Source organism: Gigantopelta aegis, chromosome 3 (assembly GCF_016097555.1).
Source record: "Gigantopelta aegis isolate Gae_Host chromosome 3, Gae_host_genome, whole genome shotgun sequence".
Taxonomy (NCBI): Eukaryota; Metazoa; Mollusca; class Gastropoda; order Neomphalida; family Peltospiridae; genus Gigantopelta; species Gigantopelta aegis.
The window spans coordinates 31,999,304-32,026,650 of NC_054701.1; the positions used below are offsets into that span (position 1 = coordinate 31,999,304).

Sequence of the window (27,347 nt, forward strand, 5' to 3'; positions counted from 1 at the left end):
ACGTGCAGTGGTGACATGGTTTGCACGTGGCTGCGTTTTTGCGAATATTCACATTTTGGAACTTTATTGTACAGTAGTAGCGTTTTATCGAATGTAACCGTGGGAATGTGTTTGGGACATGCAATGACCTTATATTCACAAAGCATGAACCGGTAGGAAACATAAAATCGGAGTTATAACCCATTTGTACCCTTTTGCGTTTCTTTTTTTGAAGAGTATATATATAATGCCTCACTTATCATTAGGCTATATATGGCTATATATCCACATTCAAATACCAGTATTCATATACTGGCCTAGAACCTCTTCAGTAGATCCATTCTCTAATTGTTTTTCACCTATCCCAGCCAGTGTCTTCGACTGGTATGTCAAAGGCTGTGGTGTGTGCTGTCCTGTTTGTGGGAAAGTACATATAAAAGATCCTTTGCTGCTAATTGGAAAAATGTAGCAGGTTTCCTCTGAAGACTACGAGTCAAAATTACAAATACTTGACAGTTAATAGCCGATGATTAATTAATTAATGTGCTCTAGTGGTGTTGTTAAACAAAACAAACTTTTTGTACTGGCCTTTATGGCCTAATGGTTAAGGCTAATTGTCATTAGGAGAGCTAAAAATTACTCTCCTTGAATTAGTCTCAGGGGAGTGTGGGGAGTGGGAGTGATAGCTCCCCTTAAATGATGAGGTTTGTAATACTAATGACCACTAATCGTTGTTCTCAACAGATGGCCCATGTAGCTGAGGTATATTTGTTCTTGGCACCATATACTGTAAACAGAACCAACCTAGGTGGTGTTGTGGTTAAGCCATCGAACATAAGGGTGGTAGGTACTGGTACCGGCTCCCACCCATAGCAAGTTTTAATGACTCAGTAGGTAGATGTAAGACCACTACACCCTCTTCTCTCTCACTTAACAGCTAACCCACTGTCCTGGACAGACAGACCAGATAGCTGATGTGTGTGCCCAGGACAGCATGCTTGAATCTTAATTGGATATAAGTTGAAATGAAATATAAACAGGATTGTGATGTGTTGCCACTGTCCTTGAGAAATGGCCTTTGTGGTGGCACCAGGTTTCTACTCTCACTGTCTGGACCAAGAATTGCAATTGCCATAGTCTAAATATGGCTAGGTGTCATTAAACAAACATTCCTTTCCTTTCCTGACCATTACATGTCATCTCTACCAGTGAGCGTGGCATCCCGCTCCAACATCTATGGAATGCCCAGAGTGTACTGTATCCAAGGAAACGGTTGATTTAGGCAGATAGATGTATCATTTTGATTCATATTTATGTGATTGTCTTATTGGAGTTTATTGTGTGCTAACATGTACACCCAATTATTTCCACATAATTTATGGAAAGATTTTGATTGCTTTAATCTTGCAGTGTGTATATGAGGTATGTTGGTGTGTGTGTGTGTGTGTGTGTGTGTGTGTGTGTGTGTGTGTGTGTGTGTGTGTGTGTGTGTGTGACAGCTCCTTCAAGGTTCAAGCACACTATCCTGAGTATGCAGCTGCTTAGGCTATCTGCTAGTATATAGGATAAAGGTTAATTGGTTAGTCATCATTCACAAGAAGATAGAATAGAACCATTCTGATGTTGCAAGGCTATTCCTATGCATCTGCTAAAAGTGATAATACATGTGCATTGTTTATGTGTAAAATATGTGAACAAGGCAGCACATACCACAGCCTTTGCTATAATAATCTTAAAGAACATTTGAGCAGAGATGTAACTAAGCTAATTGCAAAATTTGACACTACTTCCGTGAAAGACTAACACTTGTATCATGTCTTCTGACTGTCAAGGCAGACAAACAGGACCTGTATTAAACAGCCAACTGTTTAAAAAGGGCACTTTTGTTGATGTTGCTGTTCAGCAGGTTTGACATGCCATATATATTTACTTTACGAAAAATACATACATAGTATGATTCCAAAGATAAGTTTTAATAAACATGTGGAAAGTTCTAAATGTTTTAGATATGCTTGCTCCCCTTTTGACATTTGTGTGTGGGAGGTATTTCCTGTTTGCCCCGAGGGGGTGACAGTTATCTTGTTATATCTTTTCTTTGGTAAATTCTTTTAATGATCTTTGTGTACTTTGAAACTGATATTCCAAAATTTGGAATGACACGTTATTTGTGCAGAAGTGATTATGAAAATGTTCTATGCTTTGATAATGAAATAGGAACTGTTCAGGTGGAATAAAAAAACACGTAATTAGTGCTGTTAGAACATCATTGTATTGTCACTATTGTTCATTATTACCAGGATCGTGTATCACTCTGTCTAGAGTTCTCATTATAAACCCCACCTACTGTTAAACACAGCCAATAAAAACATGAAAGAGAAAATTTCCAAAAGTCTTATCAAAATGATCTGCCAAATTAAAATAATGTAAGGTAGTAAAATATTTGTTTAAACATTTCTAAAGAATAATCTGTCAAACTAGATGGATCTATTTATGCATAGATAAATAGTAAAATGAACTTTTGAAAAATAGTGTTAATATTTTTAATTGGCTTAATTAGTTGGCCGTTAAGGCAACTGTCAGCCATGACCAGTAGTTGCCCAGGGCTTAGCCAATCAGTTGTAATGATGTAAAGGGAGGTAATCATTTTTAAAGTGTCAATAAAATACAAAGGCACAGAAAGATCATGTTATTGCTGGAATGATCACAGAATTTTATGTTTACACACATGTATTTTATGGTACAATTATGCATAAATAGAAGGACATTTTGTTCAGACACCCCACTCCCCACCCCCAAAAAAAGAAAAGTAAAAAAAGAAAACTTAGAATGGAGTTTGCATAATTTGTGGGGGGTTTTCTGTTGTGTTCAAGCACTAAGATTGGTTTATTTTCACATTTTCACACAAGGACAGCACATACCATAGCCTTTGGTATGTCATGCATTGAACTGGTCAATTTGGGGATATAATAACCATTGGGCCACCAATTATATACATGTCCCAGGAGTAAGCTATAATGAGTTACATTATGTTTCAACCAGTAGCAGCAAGTGCTCTTTTATATGCATTTTACCAAAGACAGGATAGCACATGCCATGGGTTTTGATGTTATTCACAATGCACTTCTTGACATCGAATAAACCTAATTTTATGGGGATTAGTCATGGGGATGTACTTCACCTTGTTACTGGAGCATTTATTATAAAAAGTACTAGTCTAGGCATAATAATAAATGGCCTTGGGCTGTCATAACATGATTTATACAACCCTGCTATTAACTATTAAATGAACTGAACACAAAAAGGAAAACTGAAATGGATATACCTCTCATGGGCCCCCACCATCCAGTGTAATCCCAGCATAATGATGACAACATAACTTGATTGAGATCCTTAATTGGGCCTCTTCACTGGTGCTGTCCATGCATGCATCTCTGACATAACTCTTAATTGTGAACAAAGGGAGCTAATCACGACGTGAATCACATGACACGAAGAGTTTGTCATTTTGAAAAATTCTCTTTGATTTTCTAATTCTGCAGATTTGACTTTGAAATTACCCCATGCCACGGCAGAGTTCATTATGTTGTGATTCATTCACGGCTGAGAAATATTGACAAATCTATGAATTTTGAACACATTGTGTGATCTCTGCTTCCACTTAATATATCCAAGTGTGACCTCCTGTCACTATAATAACCGTTTTCCCTCACCTGATTTCCCACCTTTGTCTTGTCATGCCTCTTCCCATATTGTTAGCAAACTGAATGGCTCTGTGGGTTGATGATTTGATTTGATTTTCACTTCAACAACCACACCAGGGTGTCGTCCCTCTCTTTACTGCTGAATTATGAAGCAAAACATAAAACAGAAAATGGATTTAAAAAAAATAATGACAACTATTAAATTCTCTCTCAGATATATGTATAATACGTCTTTGAAAAAGGAAAGGAGTGCTCATTTAACAACCCATAATTACATTGTTTAATCAGTGGCCGTTGGGTATGTAAATTAACATGCATATATTTATCCCTGTTGGTGGATCATCAGAAATTTATTCACTATGCAAATGTAATTCATGTAATTAAACAGTCAGACACTCAAGTGAAAATTGCATGAACCGAGTTGTTATTTTGAAATATTGTCCTCTGTAATTTGTTGCAAGAGAACACATGCCTTTCATGTTATATACTGTAATTTTTTTTTTTCGTTCTAATTCATACACCTTTGTGATGCAGTAAAAACATGAATATACTCGTATGTAACATTGTCTACAGGGGTCGAAATGTGCTCAAATTCCTGATGTATATTCGGCCCAGTAAGCTACAAATTCTACCGGACTGAAACAAAACTTGGTAGATTAAACATGATCATAAAGTATAAACGTAATAATAACCACAATGATGTTGACTGGCAAAATTTGGTCAGGATGGCATTATTTCCACCCTAGGTCAATGAGCATCACCAGAAAATGCTGAAAGTATTATATTTAACTTTCTTAATGCAAACCAGTGCACCACAACTGGTCAAAGGCTGTGGTATGTGCTTTCCTGTCTGTGGGAAAGTGCATATAAAAGATCCCTTGCTGCATTAGGTAAAATATATTGGATTTCCTCTGATGACTACGAGTCAGAATTACCAAATGTTTGACATCCAATAGCCAATGATTAATTAATCAATGTGCTCCAGTGGTGTCGTTAAACAAAACAAACTTCTTCTTTTTTTACTTTTCTTAATGCAGTGTAATGTATAATTTACAACAAAGCTAGCTTTAACATGAAATATAATTAAGTATGTGTTGGGTTGGAAAATCAGGAAGTCACTGGATGATCATTTGAAGTTAAGAAGCCATTATTTAACAGTATTATATTGTGCTGCATGCTGGTGGACAAGTAAGTAAGAATTCTGGTGGACTGATGAATTGTGGTTGGTACTGAACTCGTGAGATATTTCACGTTTCTGCAGCCCTGCTAATGACCAGATAATGATCTTTTATTAAAAGCATGTCTACTAATTAAAGATAATTGTTTATGTCTCAGGCTTTTTTCTCATGGCCATATTGTTGACACAAAATAATTGATAATTGATATTAAATATCCCTTTCCATTTAGTTTCTGTTTGGGTTTTTTCTATTCCTTTTTTTTTTCTTTCTATTTTTCTATATTCCTTTTCTTTATGTTTTTGCTTCCATTTATTAATTTCATTTTCAACTTTTCTTCTGTTCCATTCCATTCAGATCCTTTCTATTCTGTTCTATTCTATCAGAACGATGCCATAAAATGTGTTTTGAAAAAAAATGTCACTCAAATAATATCCGCCAATTTCTTCCTAATGGTAAATAGAATTATAAAGATATTTATTTTAGTATTAAGACAAAATAATTTAAGAATTAAACCATATCAAAAAATATTAAACTTTTTTCTAAAGTTTTGAAAATGTTGTCTATTTTAATTTGTTGTTAATGTTTGCACTTTCAGCAAGGTTGTATTTTTATAGCTTTATCTCGTTAGCTATAATTGGAGCAAGAGTCCGATACAAGAGCTGGTCCTTCGTCTAATGACATCCTTTTGTTAAGACTCCATGTCTCATCTCAACAATTCCAAATCACTGACACTTGGCTGTGTTTCTTCCCTCACACAGAACTGTGTCCAGTTTAACCTCATTGTTCACATTGAAGAGCAAAAATCGTATCTCCAATCAGGGTTGGGGGGTTTTGCAAGATCGAAGAAACTTTTACACGCAGTTAGTAGCAAGTTTGATTCTGTTTTTGGTCAGATCAAAAGGATACTCATTGATAGCATGTAGCATGATTTGTCCATCATGTCAATTCAATTTGATTTGTCCAGTGACCAACACAATGGGTATGAATATTAATTAGAAAGATTGATGCGCCTTCTTGCATGGCGCAAGATGGAGCACTGTTAGCCATCTGTCCTGATGTTTCATTCACACGACGATGCTTTCTGTTTTGTTGCCAGCGTTTCTGTGACGACAACACACAGGAAGACGGAGAGAGTGAGACTGCGACGGGATTCACTGTGACGCTACAGCGAGACAAGACTGGTTCTCTTGGATTCAACATAATGGGGGGCTTCACGGTGAGTCGTCTGTCTATCGTGTCTGTCTTGTATTCTTTCCTCCAGTGTCGTGTCTTTTCTGTGTTCTTTCATGTTTCATCTATTGTTACGATGACATGGGGAGCTGGTAGCCGGTAAAAACTTCAAAGGGAGATTTGTCCATGAAGTGATTTCTCTGGACAGGTGTGGAGATCAGGGCTTTTGATATAACATTTTATAAACATTGTATAAACACACATGGGCATATTCAATACAGAATGCCCTGTAGATAATGTCCTGTGTGTGAGGTTTTATGTGAAAGTGTAGGCAGGTGGTCACCTATTAGAGTCCTGTCAGAGATAGAAATCTTCAATAAATGTGTATAAAGAAAGAAAAATACTTTTATATTTGATGACATTAAGTATTGACATTAGTAATATAAAACTGAAGTATAAAAGTGGTCATTGCTCTTCCAGTGTCCATGTTTATTAATGTTTTAAAGTCCAGACTGAAGACGTTATAAGTCTCCACACTTTTAACTCGGTGTCATTTGTATAGGCAAGACTTTATTAAATCCTCGAGTCTAGACTGAATGTTTGGCTTGTAAACCACCTTCAGAATTATATTAGTATGCCAGAGGTGAACGTTGTATTATAACAGAATTGATGAGAGAAGATTGTTATTCAAACTGCAAGTCCTTGTCACTGTTCATTAGTGATGTCCTGATTAATCAAGTTTCTTGTGCAATTGCTCCTTTGACCCATCTGACCGTTTAATTGAGTACCAATTTCTGCCCTATTAGTTTCATGGTCATTGGTCTACTAATGAAGTTCAGTGTACATTTACTCTTTATTCAAAGGCCGGCAGTGATATATTCATTTCATAAACTAATGATATGTGTTATTTAATTGGTGCTATTTAACTACTGAAAGAGTGCTAGAAATATATAAACATTTTGATTGTTTTATATACCAAAAATAGAAGCATTGTAAATAAACCCCAATTTATTACATGTATTTACAACTTTTAATATTTAAAAAACTATACCACACAAATGTATCAATTGTATAAAGAAGCAGTATACACAATATACATCTAATTGATTTAATTGATTATTAATCAATCATGGACTATTTGCTTCAAATTGATGAGTGATAGGAATAATTGTCACATAATTTTCAATAATCTATTTTGTTTTGTTCTAAAATTCTTTTTTGGATAATTTCCTAAACTAGTGTTACTTTAGATAGACTAGTATAGATGGGGTAGTGATTAAGCTAGATTGGTGGGTATTGGATTTGCATCCAGGTACTAGCTCCCACCCAGAATGGTGGGAGGTGGGTGTGACATAGCTCAGTAGTAAAGCGCTCATTGGTGGGCCGTGGGCTGTTTCTTGTTCCAACCAGTGTTTCATAACTGGTGTAACAAAGGCTGTCGTATATACAAACATGTACTATCCTGTCTGTGGGATACTGCATATAAAGGATCCCTTGCTTTGAATAAAAAAGAATAAGTTATTGCTTGTTGGAAGTAGATTTCTTCTCTAATTTTCTGTGTGGTCTTTAGCTATATATCAAATGCCATATTACCCTAATTAAAATGTGTTAAGTGCGTCATTAAATAAAACATTCCTTCCTTCCTTACCACCTAGAATGAGATTTAATGATCTAGTGTGTAGATGCAAGGCCACTACACTGATATGTATTTTTAAAAATTAACCATTAATAACTAACCATCCCATAACATGGAATTTGTATAATCCTGAACAAGCAGTCTAGATAACTGAGTGTGTGCCCATTACAAAGTGCTTGAACCTAAATTGAATGCAACCATGAAAATCAAGTTAAAATGGATGAAAAAACAACAACTTTGTAGATCATCTGCAGCCTTGTAAAAGTTGTTTGACTCAACCTTAAATAAAAAAATACATATATGTGTATTGTTGGATGTATTAACATTACAATCTGTGCCAAGATCATGACAGTTTATTTCAGCCATACTTTCATCTTTTTTTTAATAATGTTTTTTCTAAATTCTAAAAATCCAATGGAACTATAATGATCTATAATATGGATTACAAAAAACCAGTTATATTATATAATGTCCTTGTAAATCTGCTATTATTACATTGCCCTTTCCACTGTCAAAGCACTTGGGGTCTCTGTCTCGCTCTCTCTCCATCTCTGTCATTATGGTGCCAACGTCTGTGTCCAGCAAGAAAGGCCATTATCACAATTAAAGGTTTCAATGAGTACATTGCTTTATCGTTCTGACACTTTGTCCCAGTTGATATTTTGGGGGAGACAGATACTGTGTATTAATATCGACGTTAATCAGCAGAGAAAAAAATATTGGCTTGCACACACATTGTGTGGATGGCTGCAGTTTCATGGATAATTAAATTTTAATGAGCAAAAATATTTTTGTAAGCAGAAAAGGATCAAGGATTTCAGATAGAAAGGGTTGCTGTGTCTGATTTTGGGTTTGAAAATGAAACTATTGCAGACATTTGTCCAGATATCTAGGAAGATCATTGTTTAAGTGAGTTTTATTTCTTTGTATTCTACTGTTGGGATCAGTTGTGCTGCTTTCTTGGACCCAGTCCTTGTTTTTGTGTCAAGTCGCTTGTTTTAGTACAGAGATACAATATACATGTAAAAGGTAAAAAGATTTTTAAAATGTGTAACTGTTCCAGGGCTCACCCTATCCATTTGCGAATTAGCCAACTGTTAATTTGTATACAAAGTGCCTACAACTTTTATACTTTGGCTAATATAATATTTTCCTAAAATAATTTTAAAGAATATACTCTATATAGCTGAAAATTAGCTTTTAAAACATTGTTCCAGTGTGATCCCCTGTGTTCTTTTCTTTTTCTGATATGCATGCAAGCATGTATTTACTCATTGGTCAATCCATCTGTCCATCCATCCATCTATCCATCCATCCATCCATCCATCCATCCATCCATCTTTCCATCCATCCATCCATCTATCCATCCATCCATCCATCCATCCATCCATCCATCTTTCCATCCATCCGTCCGTCCGTCCGTCCATCCATCCATCCATCCATCCATCCATCCATCCGTCCATCCATCCATCCATCCATCCATCCATCCATGCATCCATCCATCCATCCATCCATACATTCATACATCCATCCATCCATCCAATCCATTAATCCATCCATCCATCCATCCATCCATCATTCATCCATCCATTACCCATCCATCCATCCATCAATCCATCAATCCATCCATCCATCCACTCCCCTAAACATCCATTCATCCATCCATCCATCCATCCATCCATCAACATTCATCATTCATCCACTCACCTGTCCATCCATCCATCCATCCATCCATCCATCCAATAGTGCATGATTTTTTAATCAGTGTCTTCTAGTTATGTCATTAAAGAAAACAAACTTTACTTTATTTCCTCCATATTATCAGCATGTAGATGCATGATACATTAACTGTGTGCCACATTTCACGTCAGCTTGTTACCAGTGTATATGTTGTAACACAATGATGTTGACCATGACTCCTCACAATGTCACACTTTTGAAGACGCACCAACAGTGACAGTGACTGTTCTCTCAAATTAGTACAAAGAGTTACACTGTGACAATATGTTTGACGGAACTCTTTGATGTTGGAGGTGTAAAGCATCTAGCATCTAGCATCATGTGTGAGATGATGTTGCGACAAGATCTTGCAAACTAGTGAAAAGTGTTTGCCTAATTACTAGCCCTGTTACTTTGACATGCATTTGTTTGATGTTTTTAGGTCAATATTAAGTAAGTATTATTGTCTTTTAAATGGAGCACTGGTAGAAACAGGAAAAAAAAGACAGTTAAAAAAGTTGAAGTTTGTTTTGTTTAATGACACATACCACTAAAACACATTAATTTATTAATCATCGACAATAGACGACAATCATTTGGTAATTCTAACAACGTCTTCAGAGGAAATCTGCTACAATTTCCCACTTAGTAGCAAGGAATCTTTTATATACACTTTCCCACAGACAGGACATCACATACCATAGTCTTTAATATACCAGTCAAGAGGTACTAATTGGGATGAGAAGAAATTCAAAGGGTCCACCAAGGGTTTTCGATCCTATTAACAAGTCATCTTATGCAGGCATTCTACCAACTAAGCTAAATTCAAAGGGTCCACGACGGGTTTTCGATCCTATTAACAAGTCATCTTATGCAGGCATTCTACCAACTAAGCTAAATTCAAAGGGTCCACCACGGGTTTTCGATCCTATTAACAAGTCATCTTATGCAGGCATTCTACCAACTAAGCTAAATTCAAAGGGTCCACCACGGGTTTTCGATCCTATTAACAAGTCATCTTATGCAGGCACTCTACCAACTAAGCTAAATTCAAAGGGTCCACCAAGGGTTTTCGATCCTATTAACAAGTCATCTTATGCAGGCATTCTACCAACTAAGCTAAATTCAAAGGGTCCACCAAGGGTTTTCGATCCTATTAACAAGTCATCTTATGCAGGCATTCTATCAACTAAGCTAAATTCAAAGGGTCCACCAAGGGTTTTCGATCCTATTAACAAGTCATCTTATGCAGGCACTCTACCAACTAAGCTAAATTCAAAGGGTCCACCAAGGGTTTTCGATCCTATTAACAAGTCATCTTATGCAGGCACTCTACCAACTAAGCTAAATTCAAAGGGTCCACCAAGGGTTTTCGATCCTATTAACAAGTCATCTTATGCAGGCACTCTACCAACTAAGCTAAATTCAAAGGGTCCACCAAGGGTTTTCGATCCTATTAACAAGTCATCTTATGCAGGCACTCTACCAACTAAGCTAAATTCAAAGGGTCCACCAAGGGTTTTCGATCCTATTAACAAGTCATCTTATGCAGGCACTCTACCAACTAAGCTAAATTCTGCCATCAGGATAGAGAGACTTTTTTTTCTTTTTTTTTACAACCAACACACTCACATTTATCACCAATCACAAGACTTGTGGTGTTCACTTCTCTGTCAAAGGTTTGGGTGCATCTCAAACTTTAACCCAGCTGGAAGTTATTTGGTTTAGTACTACAGTAAAGTACACGTATAACGAACATGCTTAGAACGAACTACTGCATAGAATGAACTGATCATAAAGTCTTGTTTTATCTCCCTATACATTAATAACCAACTTAAATACAAATGTGTACAACGAACCGCAGCTATAACAAACTAGCTATCACAGTCCATTCCGGTTCGTTATAAGAGTATTTTACTGTACCATTTGGCCTCTTCTCCTATCTCAGTATCACTGTTATACACTGAAACTTCTCTAAAACGAACACCCTTATGACCGAATAAAATGTTCGGTTTAGAGGGGTGTTCGGTTTACTGAGGTTTTAAGAAACAGCCTTGATAAATTTGTTTTGAAGAGGTAATAATCTCATTCCCAATAAACACAGTGCACATGATTATTCCCGTTACAAACTTAAAGGTGTTAATTGAATGACAAGGCTTAACCGAAATCTAGGTAACAGAGACTAATTAGAGCATTGTTCGACAAACGCTCAAACATGTCCCGGACACGCTACACCGAGCATGCGCATACCATCTGGTATAGTTAGTAACACCCTGACTTTGACAACTAATTGGTATGGTTGAGACAGGCGACGCTCCTTCAGAGTTTTTAATTGTTAGGTCTTCAGAGGTAAAATTTGTATTGAATAAACAAAACGGGACCTGGAAATTCATTCGGTATTCAGAGTAGAGGGGTTTCCAGTTTTCAGGGGTTTATTTCAGTGGTTAAATCTGCGTAAAACGCGCGGGACCGTGAAAAAAGTTCGGTGTTGAGGGAATTCCAGTTTACTGAGGGTCTGGTTTAGTGAAGTTTCACTGTATCTTCAAGGTGGGTGTGGATAATTATTTTTACATGCTTCCATCAGATGACTGTTCAAGCATGTCTTCATGGACAGGTCCTCAAACGTCTCCAGAGAGGTCTTTTTCCATGACAGGATCTTCGAGGTTTATATATATATATATTATAATCAGGCCTTTTAACAGTTTCCATCCTTCTTATCACTTCTCCTCTTTTGATCTGCATCGTTATAACATAGAAGTGGCTGTTCACAGTTGCCTTGGCTAATGAGGGCTGGCTATTGTACCCTGGGTCATACCAGAGACCAGACCCAGGGTGTACAAGCCTGAACCTAATGGATGTGGGCATGGAAAAACATGTCGATTTGGATTTGGCTGGCTATTTACAAATTCGTCATATATTGGGATGGAAAGCCTTGTGTAAGGTGACCACACCCCATCTAAACTTCCCTGTGCTAATGTAAGGGTACATCTATACTATACTAGTAGGCATACATGATCCTTCAAGGGCCTGCAGCTCATATCTGTGTGATGATTCAATGATAACGATACTACTGTGGTCTTCTCCATACTGCTGTGGTCGTCTCGTAAATCCCCTGTGATTTCAGCCTGTAAGCACTGCTTGATGAGGGAGAACTGAGACGGCAGTAACTGTTAGATGGCGAGTCACTTGATTCCTTTTTTATTAGCCTGGTCTGTCACCCACTTGATCATCCAGTGAACCAGTGGTAATGAGGTAGATCAAATTGAGTTTTACACTAAGTAAGCACATTGTGATACTGTTAGTCGCCTACTTTTCTTCTCACCAAATGATTAATGGTATATATCAAGTAATAGTGTACGGGTAAGGATAATGATCATAAAAGCTGCTTAAAAGAGGAGGTTTTATTATGGAGTGTTAAATGAGAAGGTTTATAATGGAGTGTTTGGTGTTTAAAGTATACTTACAAGCCAGATTATGATTATCCAGTTTGCAATATTACATCCCTTTAATGCAAATGGCCTGATGATATTGTTGAAATTTTTATGTCCATTTCAGAGTTTTGGTGTGTGTGTTCATCCATCCATCCATCCATCCATCCATCCATACATCCATCCATCCATCATTTATCCACTCCCCTATCCATCCATCCATCCATCCATCCATTATCACCGATCCATCCATTCATCCATCATTCATCCACTCATATCAATTCATCCATCTATCCATCCATCCATCCATCCATCACCCATCCATCCATACCCACCCATCCATCCAATCCATCCATCCATCCATCCATCCATCCATCCATCCATCCATACCCACCCATCCATCCAATCTATCCATCCATCCATCATTCAATCATTCCTCTATCATTCACCCACTCACCTATGAATCCATTTATCAGTCCATCAATCCATCCATCCATCCATCCATCCATCCATCCATCCATCCATCCATCCATCCATCCATCCATCCATCCATCCATCATTTATCCACTCCTCTATCCATCCATCCATCCATCTATACATCCATCTATCACTGATCCATACCCCACCCATCTATCCATCCATCACCCATCCATTCATCCAACACCCATCCATTCATCCATCCATCCATTTATCAGTCCATCCATCCATCCATCCACTCACCAATCAATTCATCCATCCACTCACCAATCAATCCATCCATCCACTCACCAATCAATCTATTCATCCATCCATCATCCATCATCCATCCATCCATCCATCCATCCATCCATCCATCCATCCATCATTCATCCACTCACCTATCAATCCATTCATTCATCCATCACACATCAATCCATTCATCCATCTGTCCATCCATCCATCCATACCCCACCCATCCATCCAATCTATACATCCATCCATCCATCCATCCATTCATCCATATCCCACCCATCCATCCAGTCTATCCATCCATCCATCCATCCATCCAACTATTTATCCAACCAAGGATATGTTGTCATTAAGTAAAACAAAACTTTTAACCTTTAATAAATGATAATATGACACGATGACATGACACTGCAACATTGAATATTTAACACAAACATTTACAAAGATTAACGTGTCTGTTTACAACCTAACTAAACTTACATGGTTTCTCTTCCTAAAGCAAAATCTGAACATTATAAATTGATTATTGTCCTTGATGAAATGGATGTACTCTGTACATCTTAGTAAATGATGTTATGACATAATGACATGAGACTGCAACTTTGAGTATTTAACAAAAACATTAACTTCTCTGTTTCCAACCTGCTGTGACCATGTTTGCAGGGTTTCTTTTCCTAAAGCAAAATCTGTGATATAAATTGATTACAGTGGCTGGCCACAGGGGTGGGAGACCTGTTTAGTGTAGTTTTGCACATATCAACAAAGACACGGCCCATTAAGTTAAATCATTAATTTTTTTGTCTCACCAATTTGGAGCTCGTGTCAGGCAGGCTTCCCACGAGAGGGGGATAATTTTTGTTTCTTTGTGAAATTTCATCTTGATTTATCATAATAAAAGGGCTCGCCAAGGCAGATGATTACTGAGATCGGGATTAGGCGATGGTGTTGTGTTGCACCCACATTAAAGGCTTCCGAGCGTGCCACAAGCAGAGAGGTTGTTAAGAGTGGAATTATCAGATGATATGTGCTGTGTTACTAAGAATAGTTAAAACAATAACAGCTATTAGTGTGTGTGCACGTGTATGTGTGTGTGTGTGTGTGTGTGTGTGTGTCTGTATGTGTCTGTCTGTATGTGTCTATCTCTTTCTGCCTGTCTGTATGTGTCTATCTCTTTCTGATTGTCTGTCTGCCTGTGTCTATGTCTGATTGTCTGTCTGTCTGTTTTTGCCATGTTGTGTTGAACAGACATTAAAGGCTTCCAAGTGTGCCACAGACAGATAAGTTAACAGTCTGTGTGTATGTTTGTGTCTGTTTTGTGTGTTTTGTCTGTTCATCTGCATCCATTCATCTGTCTGTCCATCCATCCATTCGTCCATCCATCCATCCATCTGTCTGTCCATCCTAGTGTCCATCCATCCATCCATCCATCCTTCCTTCTGTCCATCCTTGTATCCATCCATCCATCCATCCATCCATCCATCCATCCATCTGTCCATCCTTGTGTCCATCCATCCATCCATCCATCCTTCCATCCATCCATCCATCCATCCATCCATCCATCCATCCATCCATCCATCCATCCGTCTGTCCATCCTTGTGTCCATCCATCCATCCATTCATCCATCCATCCATCCATCCATCCATCCATCCATCCATCTGTCTGTCCATCCATGTGTCCATTCATCCATCTATCCATCCATCCTTCCTTCTGTCCATCCTTGTATCCATCCATCCATCCATCCTTTCATCCATCCATCCATCCATCCATCCATCCATCCATCCATCCATCCATCCTTCTGTCTGTCCATCCATGTGTCCATTCATCCATCTATCCATCCATCCTTCCTTCTGTCCATCCTTGTATCCATCCTTCCATCCATCCTTCCATCCATCCATCCATCCATCCATCCATCCTTTCATCCATCCATCCATCCATCCATCCATCCATCTGTCCATCCATTTGTCCATCCATCTCTGTGTTTCTTTTTGTTTTGGAATGTGCTACAAGCTGCTCAGTTTGTACTATGTTATATTGAATACTTCAAACAATAACAGCTATCAGTGTTTATGAGTGTGTCAGATGCCAAATAGTCATAACAATCGAGGTGTCATTAAAGAAATATTCCTTTCCTTTTCCACTTTAAAAACAAGTCTGATCTGTCAATAATACATGAAACATAACAACATGTACCAGATGATAAAAAAAAAAAAATCACTGGTTCTCTATGTCTGACAACAACACAAGATAAAGTTAACATAGTATTCAAACAGCATGTTGGAAACCGGTTCTGATGAAACCCCATGATTGTCCTCCCCTGACTCATCTCACCTACAGGTACACTTGGTATTGTTGAAGAGTGACAAAACCAAGTGGTAACCAAACCTGTGATCAAACGGAAAAAACCTGGTCACTTTGTACATTATTCAGACCCACTTTGTACAGTATTATACACCTCATACCCATGCCCCCCCCCCCCCCCCCCCCTGTCTTTTCCAATGAATGCCAATCTGTCCATATGTGCAGGGTTTTTTTTTTTGGCAAAAAGGACAGCAAACACCAGAGTGTCGTGGACAGAAATGTCTATCAATATTTGGCTGCAACAAAGTGTGTATTTGCAACAAAGTGTGTATTTGACATCTTCGGGATGGTAAACAGCTCTGCGCCTTTGATCTTCGGTTTCAGAGAGTGGGACCAGTGTGCCAGTGTGGTAATTACATGCACGTAAGGAGACCACGTCTATGCAGCCGAGCGGGTACAAACACTTGAGAAAACTGTCCGCAGCTCTCAGCCGTTCCTGATGGTCTACTCGGCAAATACTGGTCGCAGTGTGCGCCGTGCGGGCCAGGCCGTTAAGATGATAAGCATTAACAAAGCTAAATATCATCGCCTGTTGTCAGCCGATGAGGAAATTATTGGAGGCTTCAGATCATTATTATTAAATTTTTATTTTTTTTAATGAAAAAATTGAATGCATAAATAAACTATTTATCATGCCTTAATGATTTTTTTAGGTTCTAGATTGATAATTCGATTTCTATTTGTAAAAAATAAAAAAGCTTTTAATTTTAGGAACAAAAAATAATTAGTGTTTTGTTTTGGGTTTTTTGAGGGGAATGGAGAATAGGTTTGTGAGGGTAAGAGGAAGTTTAACATGCATTTTTTATTTAAAGTTGTTCCATGATTGCAGAGTTGTAAACTTTAAAATTAAAAAATATCACCTTACCATTTACTTTTTTTTTAAATATATATTTTTTTAAGTGACCTAAATATACTTTCTCTTTTTTAACAAACAAACAATAAAATATAGGAAGTTGACTCCTGTAATGATGCTCAAGGTCAAAAGACATCTGTTGATAACGGTCGTTTGTGTTAATTACTTCCAACACCCATTACACTGATTGCTGAATAAATTACCCTGATAGTAAACGACAAAAACTGGACAATGGTGTGTGGACACTACAGACATAATCCCGGACACATGGTCCACCATTTTTCATACGGCTAACCTTTGAGCTGTCACTTCACTCTTCCACTACATGTCCACAGACAAGAGAAAAAATAAATATTGCTTTACTAGATCAATATCCTAATTACTACTACTTAAATATAATTATAGTTTTCACAGTGTAATGTACAGGGTGTTGATGGCCTGTTTGCAGAGTGGACACACTGAATGACACATTTGGTATCCATTGTTATAGTAGAATTTTTTAATGAAAAATGACCAACTCGTAAAAATTGGTAACTTTGCTTTGTTTGCATCCATTATTTTTTCTTTCACCTTTTTTTTTCATTTAAAAAACCCGCCTAGCTACATGTATAATATTTTTAAAAAAAGAAAAAAGGAAGGAAGAAAATGTTTTATTTAACGACACACTCAACATATTTTATTTATGGTTATATGGCGTCGGACATATAGTTGATAACCACACAGATTTTTTAGAGAGGAAACCCACTGTCGCCACTTCATGGGCTGTTCTTTTCAATTAACAGCAAGGGATCTTTAATATGCACCATCCCACAGTACATACCATGGCCTTTGTTACACCAGTTGTGGGGCACTGGCTGGAACGAGAAATAAAAAAAAGTGATGTTCCAATTCATTGTGTGAACCGTATAACAATAAATTAATCGATTACAAGTTTTACTAGAACAATTCAGTCATTTTCTTTTTTGCTTTGTATATTTATTTCATGCACAACTGATATTTGCTATTTAATTAGTATTTACTGTGCATTAGATGTACATAAACTTTAATTTTATACAACAGAATTTTTAAAATTAGAAAATAATCACCAATTTTTATATTATGCCTACTTATTAGTGAAGACTTTTAATCTAAAAAAGAAATACTCCTTAAAAGAAACTGGAATCAAGCAGACTTAACTTCTCTAAAAACACATCGTACATTAATTGATTATTAATAGACCACCGATCAGTGGGTTCATTGGGGTAATCCATCATAAAATGTCATTCAATTCTCAAGGCTAATAAAATAAAGAAACAATATACTGACTGACCAACCCACTTGAGAGTAAAGCAGACCAATTTTTTAAAGTATGACCTTAATTCTGAATGTGAGATTTCTAGTTTTTTGTGTGATTATTTAGTTTTTGCAATTAACCAATTTCACTAATAGAAATTGCTTCATTATGCATGAATTGCAGGATTATAGCAAAACATTTCAAAAGTGCACCCCCCTCCCTCCCTCCCTCCCACCCCCACCATAATGTTTGTACTATTTTCTTTTATTTGCATTAAAAAAATATTGGTTTGGTATAAGGTTACGGTATACTGTTGGGTAGATTTAAATTTGTTACAGTATAAATATAATTATGGCTAAAATAGCTCTTTGTTTTGTTTTTGGTTGGATTTTTTTGGGTGAAAATTTACAATTCGGTTACCAGCTGTTGTAAGACTGGTGTTAGCTAAATATTTTGCTTGTTTCCAGTGTTTCTTGTTTATAGGAATTTTAATATTGTTTATTACCCCCCAGAAAAACCCAAACACAAAACAAATAAAAACTTGTCATATGTTATTATGCATACAAACAGTCCTTCATTATATAGCCATGCATGCTCCCTTGTGAGGTCTCATCACACGGTTTCTGGTAACACTTAGTACCGAGCTCACATATACATTGTCATCCAGTATTTGTGTGTGACAGCCAGTGATTAATAAACCATGGACTGGCAGACTGGCAAAATGTCTTGTGTTAACTTAGCATTTCCGAATGCATAGCTGGCAAAAAATGCTTGTCAGGCTGCAGTATTGTGGAATGTATTATTAGTGTAGTCGAACTCTCAGTAGAGACAGACAAAAAAAAGAAAGAAATGTTTTATTTAACAACGCACTCAACACATTTTATTTACGGTTATATGGCGTCAGACATATGGTTAAGGACCACACAGATATTGAGAGAGAAACCCGCTGTCGCCACTTCATGGGCTACTCTTTTCGATTAGTAGCAAGGGATCTTTTATATGCACCAACCCACAGACAGGATAACACATACCACAGCCTTTGATATACCAGTCGTGGTGCACTGGCTGGAGTGAGAAATGGCCCAATGAGCCCACCGACGGGGATCGATCCCACTCCGATCGCGCATCAAGCGAGCACTGTACCACTGGGTTACATCCTGCCCCCAGACAAAAAAGAAAACAAATGGTGTGGAAATAGCAACTGCTTAGTCAGGTGTATAAGTAAACTCTCTGTAAAGTTTCTATCCAAACATGTCGGAATTTTTAAAAAATAATTAAAAGTTTTAAAAAGTTTGTTTGTTTAATGACACCACTAAAGCACATTGAATCATTTGTTATTGGCTATTGAATGTGAAACATTTGATAATGGTGATATAAAGCCTTAAAGGACACTTGCTACATGTTTCTGTTAGCAACAAGGGATCTTTTATATGCACTTTCCCACAGACAGGACAGCACATACAACAGCCTTTGATATGTAAGTCATAGGCACTGGTTGGGATGGGAAAAATCAGAGAATGGATCCACCAAGGGGGTTTGATCCTACAACCCAAATACAGAGCTAAATCCTGCCCTTTATAAGGTTACATTCTTCTAAAGGCTTAAGCACCATAAATACTTAAATTATTGACTAATTTAACATGTATATGGGAGAGATTATATGGGCTGAATTACCTATCCCTGTACTGTCATCTTAGAAGGATGAAACCTACAACCCATTACACCATAGGAGAGTAGTTTAACCACTGATCAAGCATCGAACCTACAACCCATTGCACCTCATGATCCAAAGAGTGCTATACCCACTGAACCATTTCCTGGTGCAGTTACAAACATTGGGTACCCGGTAATTGAATTGAGGAATGGTTAAATAACAAGAGCTGCCATCTTTATTGAATTCCCAGTGGTCTGTCCTCATTCAGGAATCGAAATTACAACCCATTGCACCTCATGATCAAGAGAGTAGTGTAACCACTGAACCATCTCCTGGTGCAGTCACAGTCATTGGGTAATGGAATTGAGGAATGGTTGAATTGCAAGTGCTGCCGTCTTTATAGAAATTGTCTGTCCTCTTAAAAGAATCAAACCTACAACGTTATGATCAGGAGAGTGCTATACCCACTGAACCAGCTTCTGGTGCAGTTATAGTGATTGGGTAATGGAATTGAGGAATGGTTAAATAACGAGAGCTTTCATCTTAAACTAAAATTCCCAATGGGTTGGCCCTCTTACAAGGATCGAACCTACAACCCATTGCACCTCAAGATCAAGAGTATCCTATACCCACTGAACCATCTCCTGGAGCAGTTACAGTGAATGTGTAATGAAATTGAGGAATCGATAGATACGGTTATAAACACTGCCACTTATTTTTAAATTCCCAGTGGTCTGTCCTCTTACAAGAATCGAACCTACAACCTCATGATCAAGAGAGTGCTACACCCACTGAACCATCCCCTGGTGCAGTTATAGTGATTGGGTAATGGAATTGAGGAATGGTTAAATAACGAGGGCTGCCACTGGTCTCCGTGCATGCCTTGTGGCTGGCTGTCACCGACGTGCATTATAAGCATGCTTTGTCACGGGTGAAAGTGACTTTCCTTTGATGTTCAATTGAGATGCCATGCGTGATATTAAAAATTTGCCAATAACACCATGTCGATCCATCATGGTGTCAGACTTGTGAATGAGCATCTTGGATCTAATAAAAAGCATCAGGCCAACTGGCAAAGGGCGGCCGTCGCTAGCAGATGCAATCATTTATACACAACCCGGGTTTTCCTCCCGTACATGATGGATGCCATGAGGTGATGATGTCCAAACAAAGGCTACAGGAAAATACTGTATGGAAATCTTTAACAGTGTCACAAACTGTACATTGTGCTTTTATAAACATCACTAACAGTTACACTCCGCCCCATTTCACCTGTAACATGATGGATGTCAAGAGGTGATGCAGGAAAATTCTGTATGGAAATCTTTAACAGTGTCACAAACCGTACATTGTGCTTTTATAAACATCACTAATAGTTACACTCCGCCCCATTTCACCTGTAACATGATGGATGTCAAGAGATGATTCAGGAAAATACTGTATGGAAATTGTTGACAGTGTTTTTATAACATAACTAACAGTATTTTAGGAATTTGCTGACCCTATATATACATAATCTAGGCCCTGTTCCACAAAGTAATCTTAGTGCTAAGATCACCTTAAGTGCATACGGTAACTATGTACTTAAGATGATCTTAGGGCTAAGACCGCTTTGTGGAATGGGGCCCTGTTGCCATGTGGTGAAATCTTACAAGTCATAAATCATCCATTGTGATTCTGTGAATATCAGAAACAGTTATGCTTGGTTCCAGCTATAACTCATCTGAGACTAATTCAAAAAGGGTACTTTTTTGCTCTCCTTAGCATGTACTGGTAGATTCTTTTTTTAACTAGTGCTGCAAAAGGATTAAATATCAATGTGCAATATGGTAATATCTTTAATGGCTTTCATAAATTATGGGAGTAATTAATCACTCCTTCAGGTTTTTCCACAGCCAAGTCTATTCTGTGTTATAAAAAAACATTTGTCAGCCGTTCCTTTCCCATTAAACACTACACATAAAATAAAAAAGAAATAAAGAAAATATATTTATGACTTGTGACACTTGCAAAACATGTTATGCTTATATGAGCAAAACAAACAGCTGTGTATATTGTTTCAAGGCTTAGCAGGTCCATAAAATATGGGTAGTTTTTTTTGTTTTCAGCAGTTGGAACCTAGGCATCAGAAGATGCCAGCTACTGAAGGGGTGGGAGGCTGTTATTAATTTGCCTCTGAACAGGGTGGGGTGGGGTGGGGTGGGGTGGGGTGGGGGGGGGGGGGTGGGGAGTTGAACATGTATTCTCACATCAGCTTCAAATTTGGGGGTGGGGAGGGTGGCGGCAGTGCTCAACCAACAGTCTGACTTTTGATACCTCTGTGGAAAACACTGTATCAAAATTGTGGATATTTAAAAACTTATTAAGTTCGTAAAATTCAATTTTATTCTTTCTTTTGTTACTGACAGTATCACATTGTGATAAAACATACAAAATATATTTTACATATATTTACATAACAAAAACAAACAGCTCTGATCATTTCAAAGCCTCTGTTCAGTGATAGAAATATGCACAATATTTTACTAGTCCACCGGACAAATACATCTAGAAATCTACTTGTCCGCCAATATTTTCACTTGTGCAAATAAATGGTTTATTTTATTTAAGTATCAAGATGATGTTTGTGATTGCTAAAAATGAAACTGCACTGAACTTTTTTACTTGTCCACGAGACAATGACCGAGGCACATTTTGCTTGTCCGAATAGATTTTCATTTGTCGGGACAAACGGACAAGTGCTTATTTTGGACACTGCTGTTGTACAGCAAAACCTGCCTTAATCTGAACCCTGAATAATACCAGAATTCTGTCAAAATTAGCCAAGTTTCATGGTCCCAATTTGTTAAATTCTAAAAACCCAACCCTCTAAACACTGGATCCTGTCTAAATCAGATAAATATTAAATCCCCAATGTGATCTGATTTAGACAGGTTTCACTGTGATATTGCCTTTTGTCCTCAGTTATTGTTAAATATTGTATTAAAATCATAGTGTCATCAGTATACAAAATATATCCTAGGTTTCACTGTGATATTGCCTTTTGTCTTCAGTTACTGTTAAAAATTGTATTAAAATCATAGTCATCAGTATACAAAATATATCCTAGGTTTCACTGTGATATTGCCTTTTGTCTTCAGTTGCTGTTAAATATTGTATTAAAATCATAGTCATCAGTATACACAATATATCCTAGGTTTCACTGTGATATTGCCTTTTGTCATCGGTTACTGTTAAATATTGTATTAAAATCATAGTCATCAGTATACAAAATATATCCAATGTTTCACTGTGATATTGCCTTTTGTCCTCAGTTGCTTTAAATATTGTATTAAAATCATAGTGTCATCAGTATACAAAATATATCCAATGTTTCACTGTTATATTGCTTTTTGTCCTCAATTACTGTTAAATATTGTATTAAAATCATAGTGTCATCAGTATACAAAATATATCCAATGTTTCACCAACACAAACAGTTGTGGACAGCATTTCAAGGCTCAGCGAGTTCGTAAAATGAATTTTATTCTTTCCTTTTGTTGGTGGTGGGGAGGGGAGGGTCACGTGATGTTGCGTAAGGTCGCCGTCTCGGTGTGGTCTTTCTCTTTGATGTCGATGTAGCAATATGAGCCGACATGGGTGATAATAGTTGTCTTTTGTGTGAATTAAATTGCGCCACTCTTCAGCCTGCGAGAGCGCAAACAGCTGGCCGCGTACCAGTGCTGAGAAACAATGGCCGTGCTGGTTGCGCCATTGTCATCCCGCGATTCCCTCCCTCGGGGCCTAAATGTGCATTTGATGTGGTCCTGTCCACTTCTTGCAGTGTCATATACAGACAACAACAATAGTTTATGAAGGACACCGAGAGGAAACAAATGGGTGTCAGATTGTGGTACCGATGTTAGTGTGGTGGTTGAAATTGGAACAGCGGGGTGATGAACAGAATGTAATATTGATATTTTGTAACTAAGATCTGTACAGTTTGTATCAAAACTGAGAATGATAATTTCAGCATAAAACTTTATATGTTTTTATTCAAGCATTCATATCCAGTGGTAAAGTGCTCACTTGATATGTGGTTGGTTTGGGATCGATCCGTGTCAGTGGGCCCATTGGGCTATTTCTTGCTCCAGCCAGTGCACCACGACTGGTACACCAAAGGCTGTGGTATATGCTAGCCTGTCTATGGGTTGGTGCATATAAAAGATCCCTTGCTGCTAATTGAAAAGAGTAGCCCACAAAGTGGCAACAGTGGGTTTCTTCCCTCAATATCTGTGTGGTCCTTAACCATATGTCTGACGCCATATAACCGTAAATAAACTGTTGAGTGTGTTGTTAAATAAAACATTTCCTTCCTTCCATATAACCGTAAATAAACTGTTGAGTGTGTTGTTAAATAAAACATTTCCTTCCTTCCATATAACCGTAAATAAACTGTTGAGTGTGTTGTTAAATAAAACATTTCCTTCCTTCCTTCATCCCTCTTTGTCTAGAATTGATCCTTAGGCTATTTCTCATTCCAGCCATGCTCCACAACTGGTGTAACAAAGACCATGGTATTTACTATTCTGGGATATACTATCTGGGATGTTGCACATAAAAGATCCCTTGCTGCTAATTAAAAGAGTAGCACATGGTGTAGTGGCAGCAAATTTCCTCTCTAAATTATCTCTGTGATCCTTAACCATGTCCAAGGCCATATAACAGTAATTAAAATGTGTTGAGTGTATCATTAAATACAACATTTCTTTCTTTCATACTTGTTTAAAGAAAGAGATTTAATCTATACAATTTGATGATAATTTGTTTTAAAAATGTTTTCTTTAAATTACAGCAAATTAAAGCAAAAATATGTTATGTGAGTTGTTGTGGGTTTAAAACTGAATAATGTTCATTATAGAATTAAATGCCAATTCACCAGTCTTCTTTTGACACAAACAGACTGTAAAATGATGAGAAACATTCGGGAATGTGTTTTTGTAATTGTCTGGATCTGAAATCCATCATTATGAGAGGATTAGATTCTAGATCAGTCTGATACTAAAGGTCATAGTATGTGTTAGGCTGTCTGGGTATGTGTGAGTATAACACATCCCTTGTTGCTAAATGAAAATAAACAGATTCTTGTTAGTAACAGCAGGTTTCTTCCCTCATTTTCTAGACAGGTGGTTTTTAACCTAGCTGTTTTAACCTTTTTACAACATTGTTTTCATAGTACCCTAGATATATTGTTTAGCATCTGTCTATCTCAATGTCCATTATTACAACTACCTCGAGCAAACAGCTGGAAAGCAGAAACTATGATATTCCTCAAGCTTTTTTCTTATCACTTGAGTTATTCCATGCATATTTTTTTCTAAACATATAACAAACATATTTAGTAACTCTCCTAGACTTCTACTATAAAACAAATCCCGTTAATGTAATAATAAAGCAGTGAACCCCCCACCCCCCACCCCCACCCCCCACTCCCCACAAAAACTGAAATTCTCTCCAAACTGGACATTTTTCATGGTTCCTTTTTAAATATCAATGCAGAACACAACTTGGTGTTGGAAGTCAATATTGTTGGTCAGCAATACAGTGATGTCCTTTGTTGAGATGAGTTGAGGACAGATTGTCCTCAGTGTACCAACCGGATGTCCCCATTCTCATCATGTCTCACAGCTAGTTCTATTTGTCTCTCTCATGCTCTTTCTCTGCCTTTCTCTCTTTCTTCTTCTTTTTCTCTATCTTTCTTTCTCTTTCTCTCCGCCTGTCTCTGTTTTTCTCTATCTCTCTCTATTTCTCTTTGTGTTTTTCTCTGTGTTTGTCTCTGTCTCTGTCTGTCTGTCTGTCTGTCTCTCTCTCTCTCTCTCTCTCTCTCTCTCTCTCTCTCTCTCTCTCTCTCTCTCTCTCTCTCTCTCTCTCTCTCTCTCTCTCTCTCTCTGTCTGTCTCTCTGTCTCTCACACCACATTAGACACCAATTACTGGTTGATGTGTATGCGGTGCTGAGGTCTTACTACACAAACATTCTTTCACTAACATGGCTCCATTAACATTGTTGTTATTGTGTTCTTTTCTTCAGTCCATTTTAAAGCTCTGGGACCAACTGGGCTTAAATGGCTCACCTGCATGTCTTGCCTGTACCACTCAACTAATCATAATTACCCTCTCGATCAGTCTCAATGGACAGGTGTAAACAGTTTTTACATATCTTTTATTGGCAGAGTTAATTCAAGTCGACCCAGGGGGGTCACCACAAAGCCTTGTGTGGATGTGGAACTGTTGACACAAACCAGCATACCTGGATATCTATGTTATGTCCATTTTTAACATTGTAATAAAATGCATTGTTCTTCATGATCCACACATGGAACTCTGTGGGAGGTGGTGTCCCCAACTGGGGAGGAAAGTAAATTAATGAAGCAGTTCTCTTGCATATATTTTTTTAATATATATGTATTGCATATAACTTTGAATTTATAATTAACAGTAGATCCATTAACATTTCCAGAAATAATTGTTTTGATGATATTAATGGGTTGATACAACATCTAAATACATTTTAAAACTTTAAAATAATTTTATTGATTTATGTCCTTTTGAAAGTATAAAGCATTAAAATTTTCTATTTAATATGAATAACCAAATATTCCTTCTTTTTTTTAAATTAAAAATATAGATTTTGTAAACAATTATGACTCATCTTTTTGAAACTAGAAAGTGAGAAGATGGAGGGAGGGATAGGGAGGGAGGGAGGGAGGAAGAGAGAGAGAGAGAGAGAGAGAGAGAGAGATTATTTGTTTTCATTTGTTCCAAATTCATTGGGAAAACAATTACAAGAAGTATAGCAGATGAAACTTTTTATATGCATGTCCTTTGATGGGGAGACTACAGAACTAAACTCCTTTTAACTGTGCAGCTATATATATACTGTACAAACTATACACTCAAACACTCTTTGAAAAAAAAAAATTGAGGTTAATCCATAATAATTGTAACCTAATGTAACTTAATAACCAGAAAGAAAACGTGTAAACTATTCACAAAAAAAGGATACTATTAATCCAGAGTACTTAAGAGAAAATCTCATTTGACCTCAAACGGATACAACAACACCACTTCATGCCATCTAGCTGTGACAAACTGAATACCACTGAAACTCATCCTTGCCTTTTGTGTGCATTCACGGTCGTAAAACACACCTTTATTACCTTAGCGAGGTGAGGGAGCTTAGACGAAGAAGTCCATCAAAAATGAATACAAACCCGAGCGGTGTGAAGACTTGTCAGTTAAAAAGCTGTGATAGTCGGGTCGGCCCTTTCTCTGATTTCTACCGTCAATTTGTTCAGATAATCCCCTTTAATGGCTCGCGGAGCTCCCGCGTTACATGGTTGAGGCAATTTATGCCGCCTTCTTTGTGTGCCGTAATCCAGGTATATCAACAGGTTGCCCAGATCAAAGGGTCAGGTAGATCTCACACAGTGAGGGGGCCTGCAATTTACTGGTGGTATAGCACAAAGATCTCTCAAGAACCACACAGGCTATACAAATAAGGATCTTTTTAAAAAAAAACATTTAAATTAATTTATTCAAGCACCTGTGATAATGCTTTTAAACCAATATTGTGTTTTCCCCACTGATGGGAATTGACTCTAGATTGATTGAGCATCAGGCTAGCACTTTATTGCTGGGAAAGAAAAATA

At 37.4% G+C, this 27,347-nt stretch overlaps 1 protein-coding gene across 1 annotated transcript in view; it reads left to right on the plus strand.

The window, feature by feature from the left end:
• Positions 1–27,347, plus strand: part of LOC121367896 (E3 ubiquitin-protein ligase PDZRN3-like) — a 351,336-nt gene that overhangs the window by 17,727 nt on the left and 306,262 nt on the right. The window contains exon 2 of the mRNA XM_041492344.1: positions 5,955–6,074. Within this exon, the coding sequence (XP_041348278.1) occupies positions 5,955–6,074 (120 nt within the window). The remainder of the gene's footprint in view (positions 1–5,954; positions 6,075–27,347) is intronic.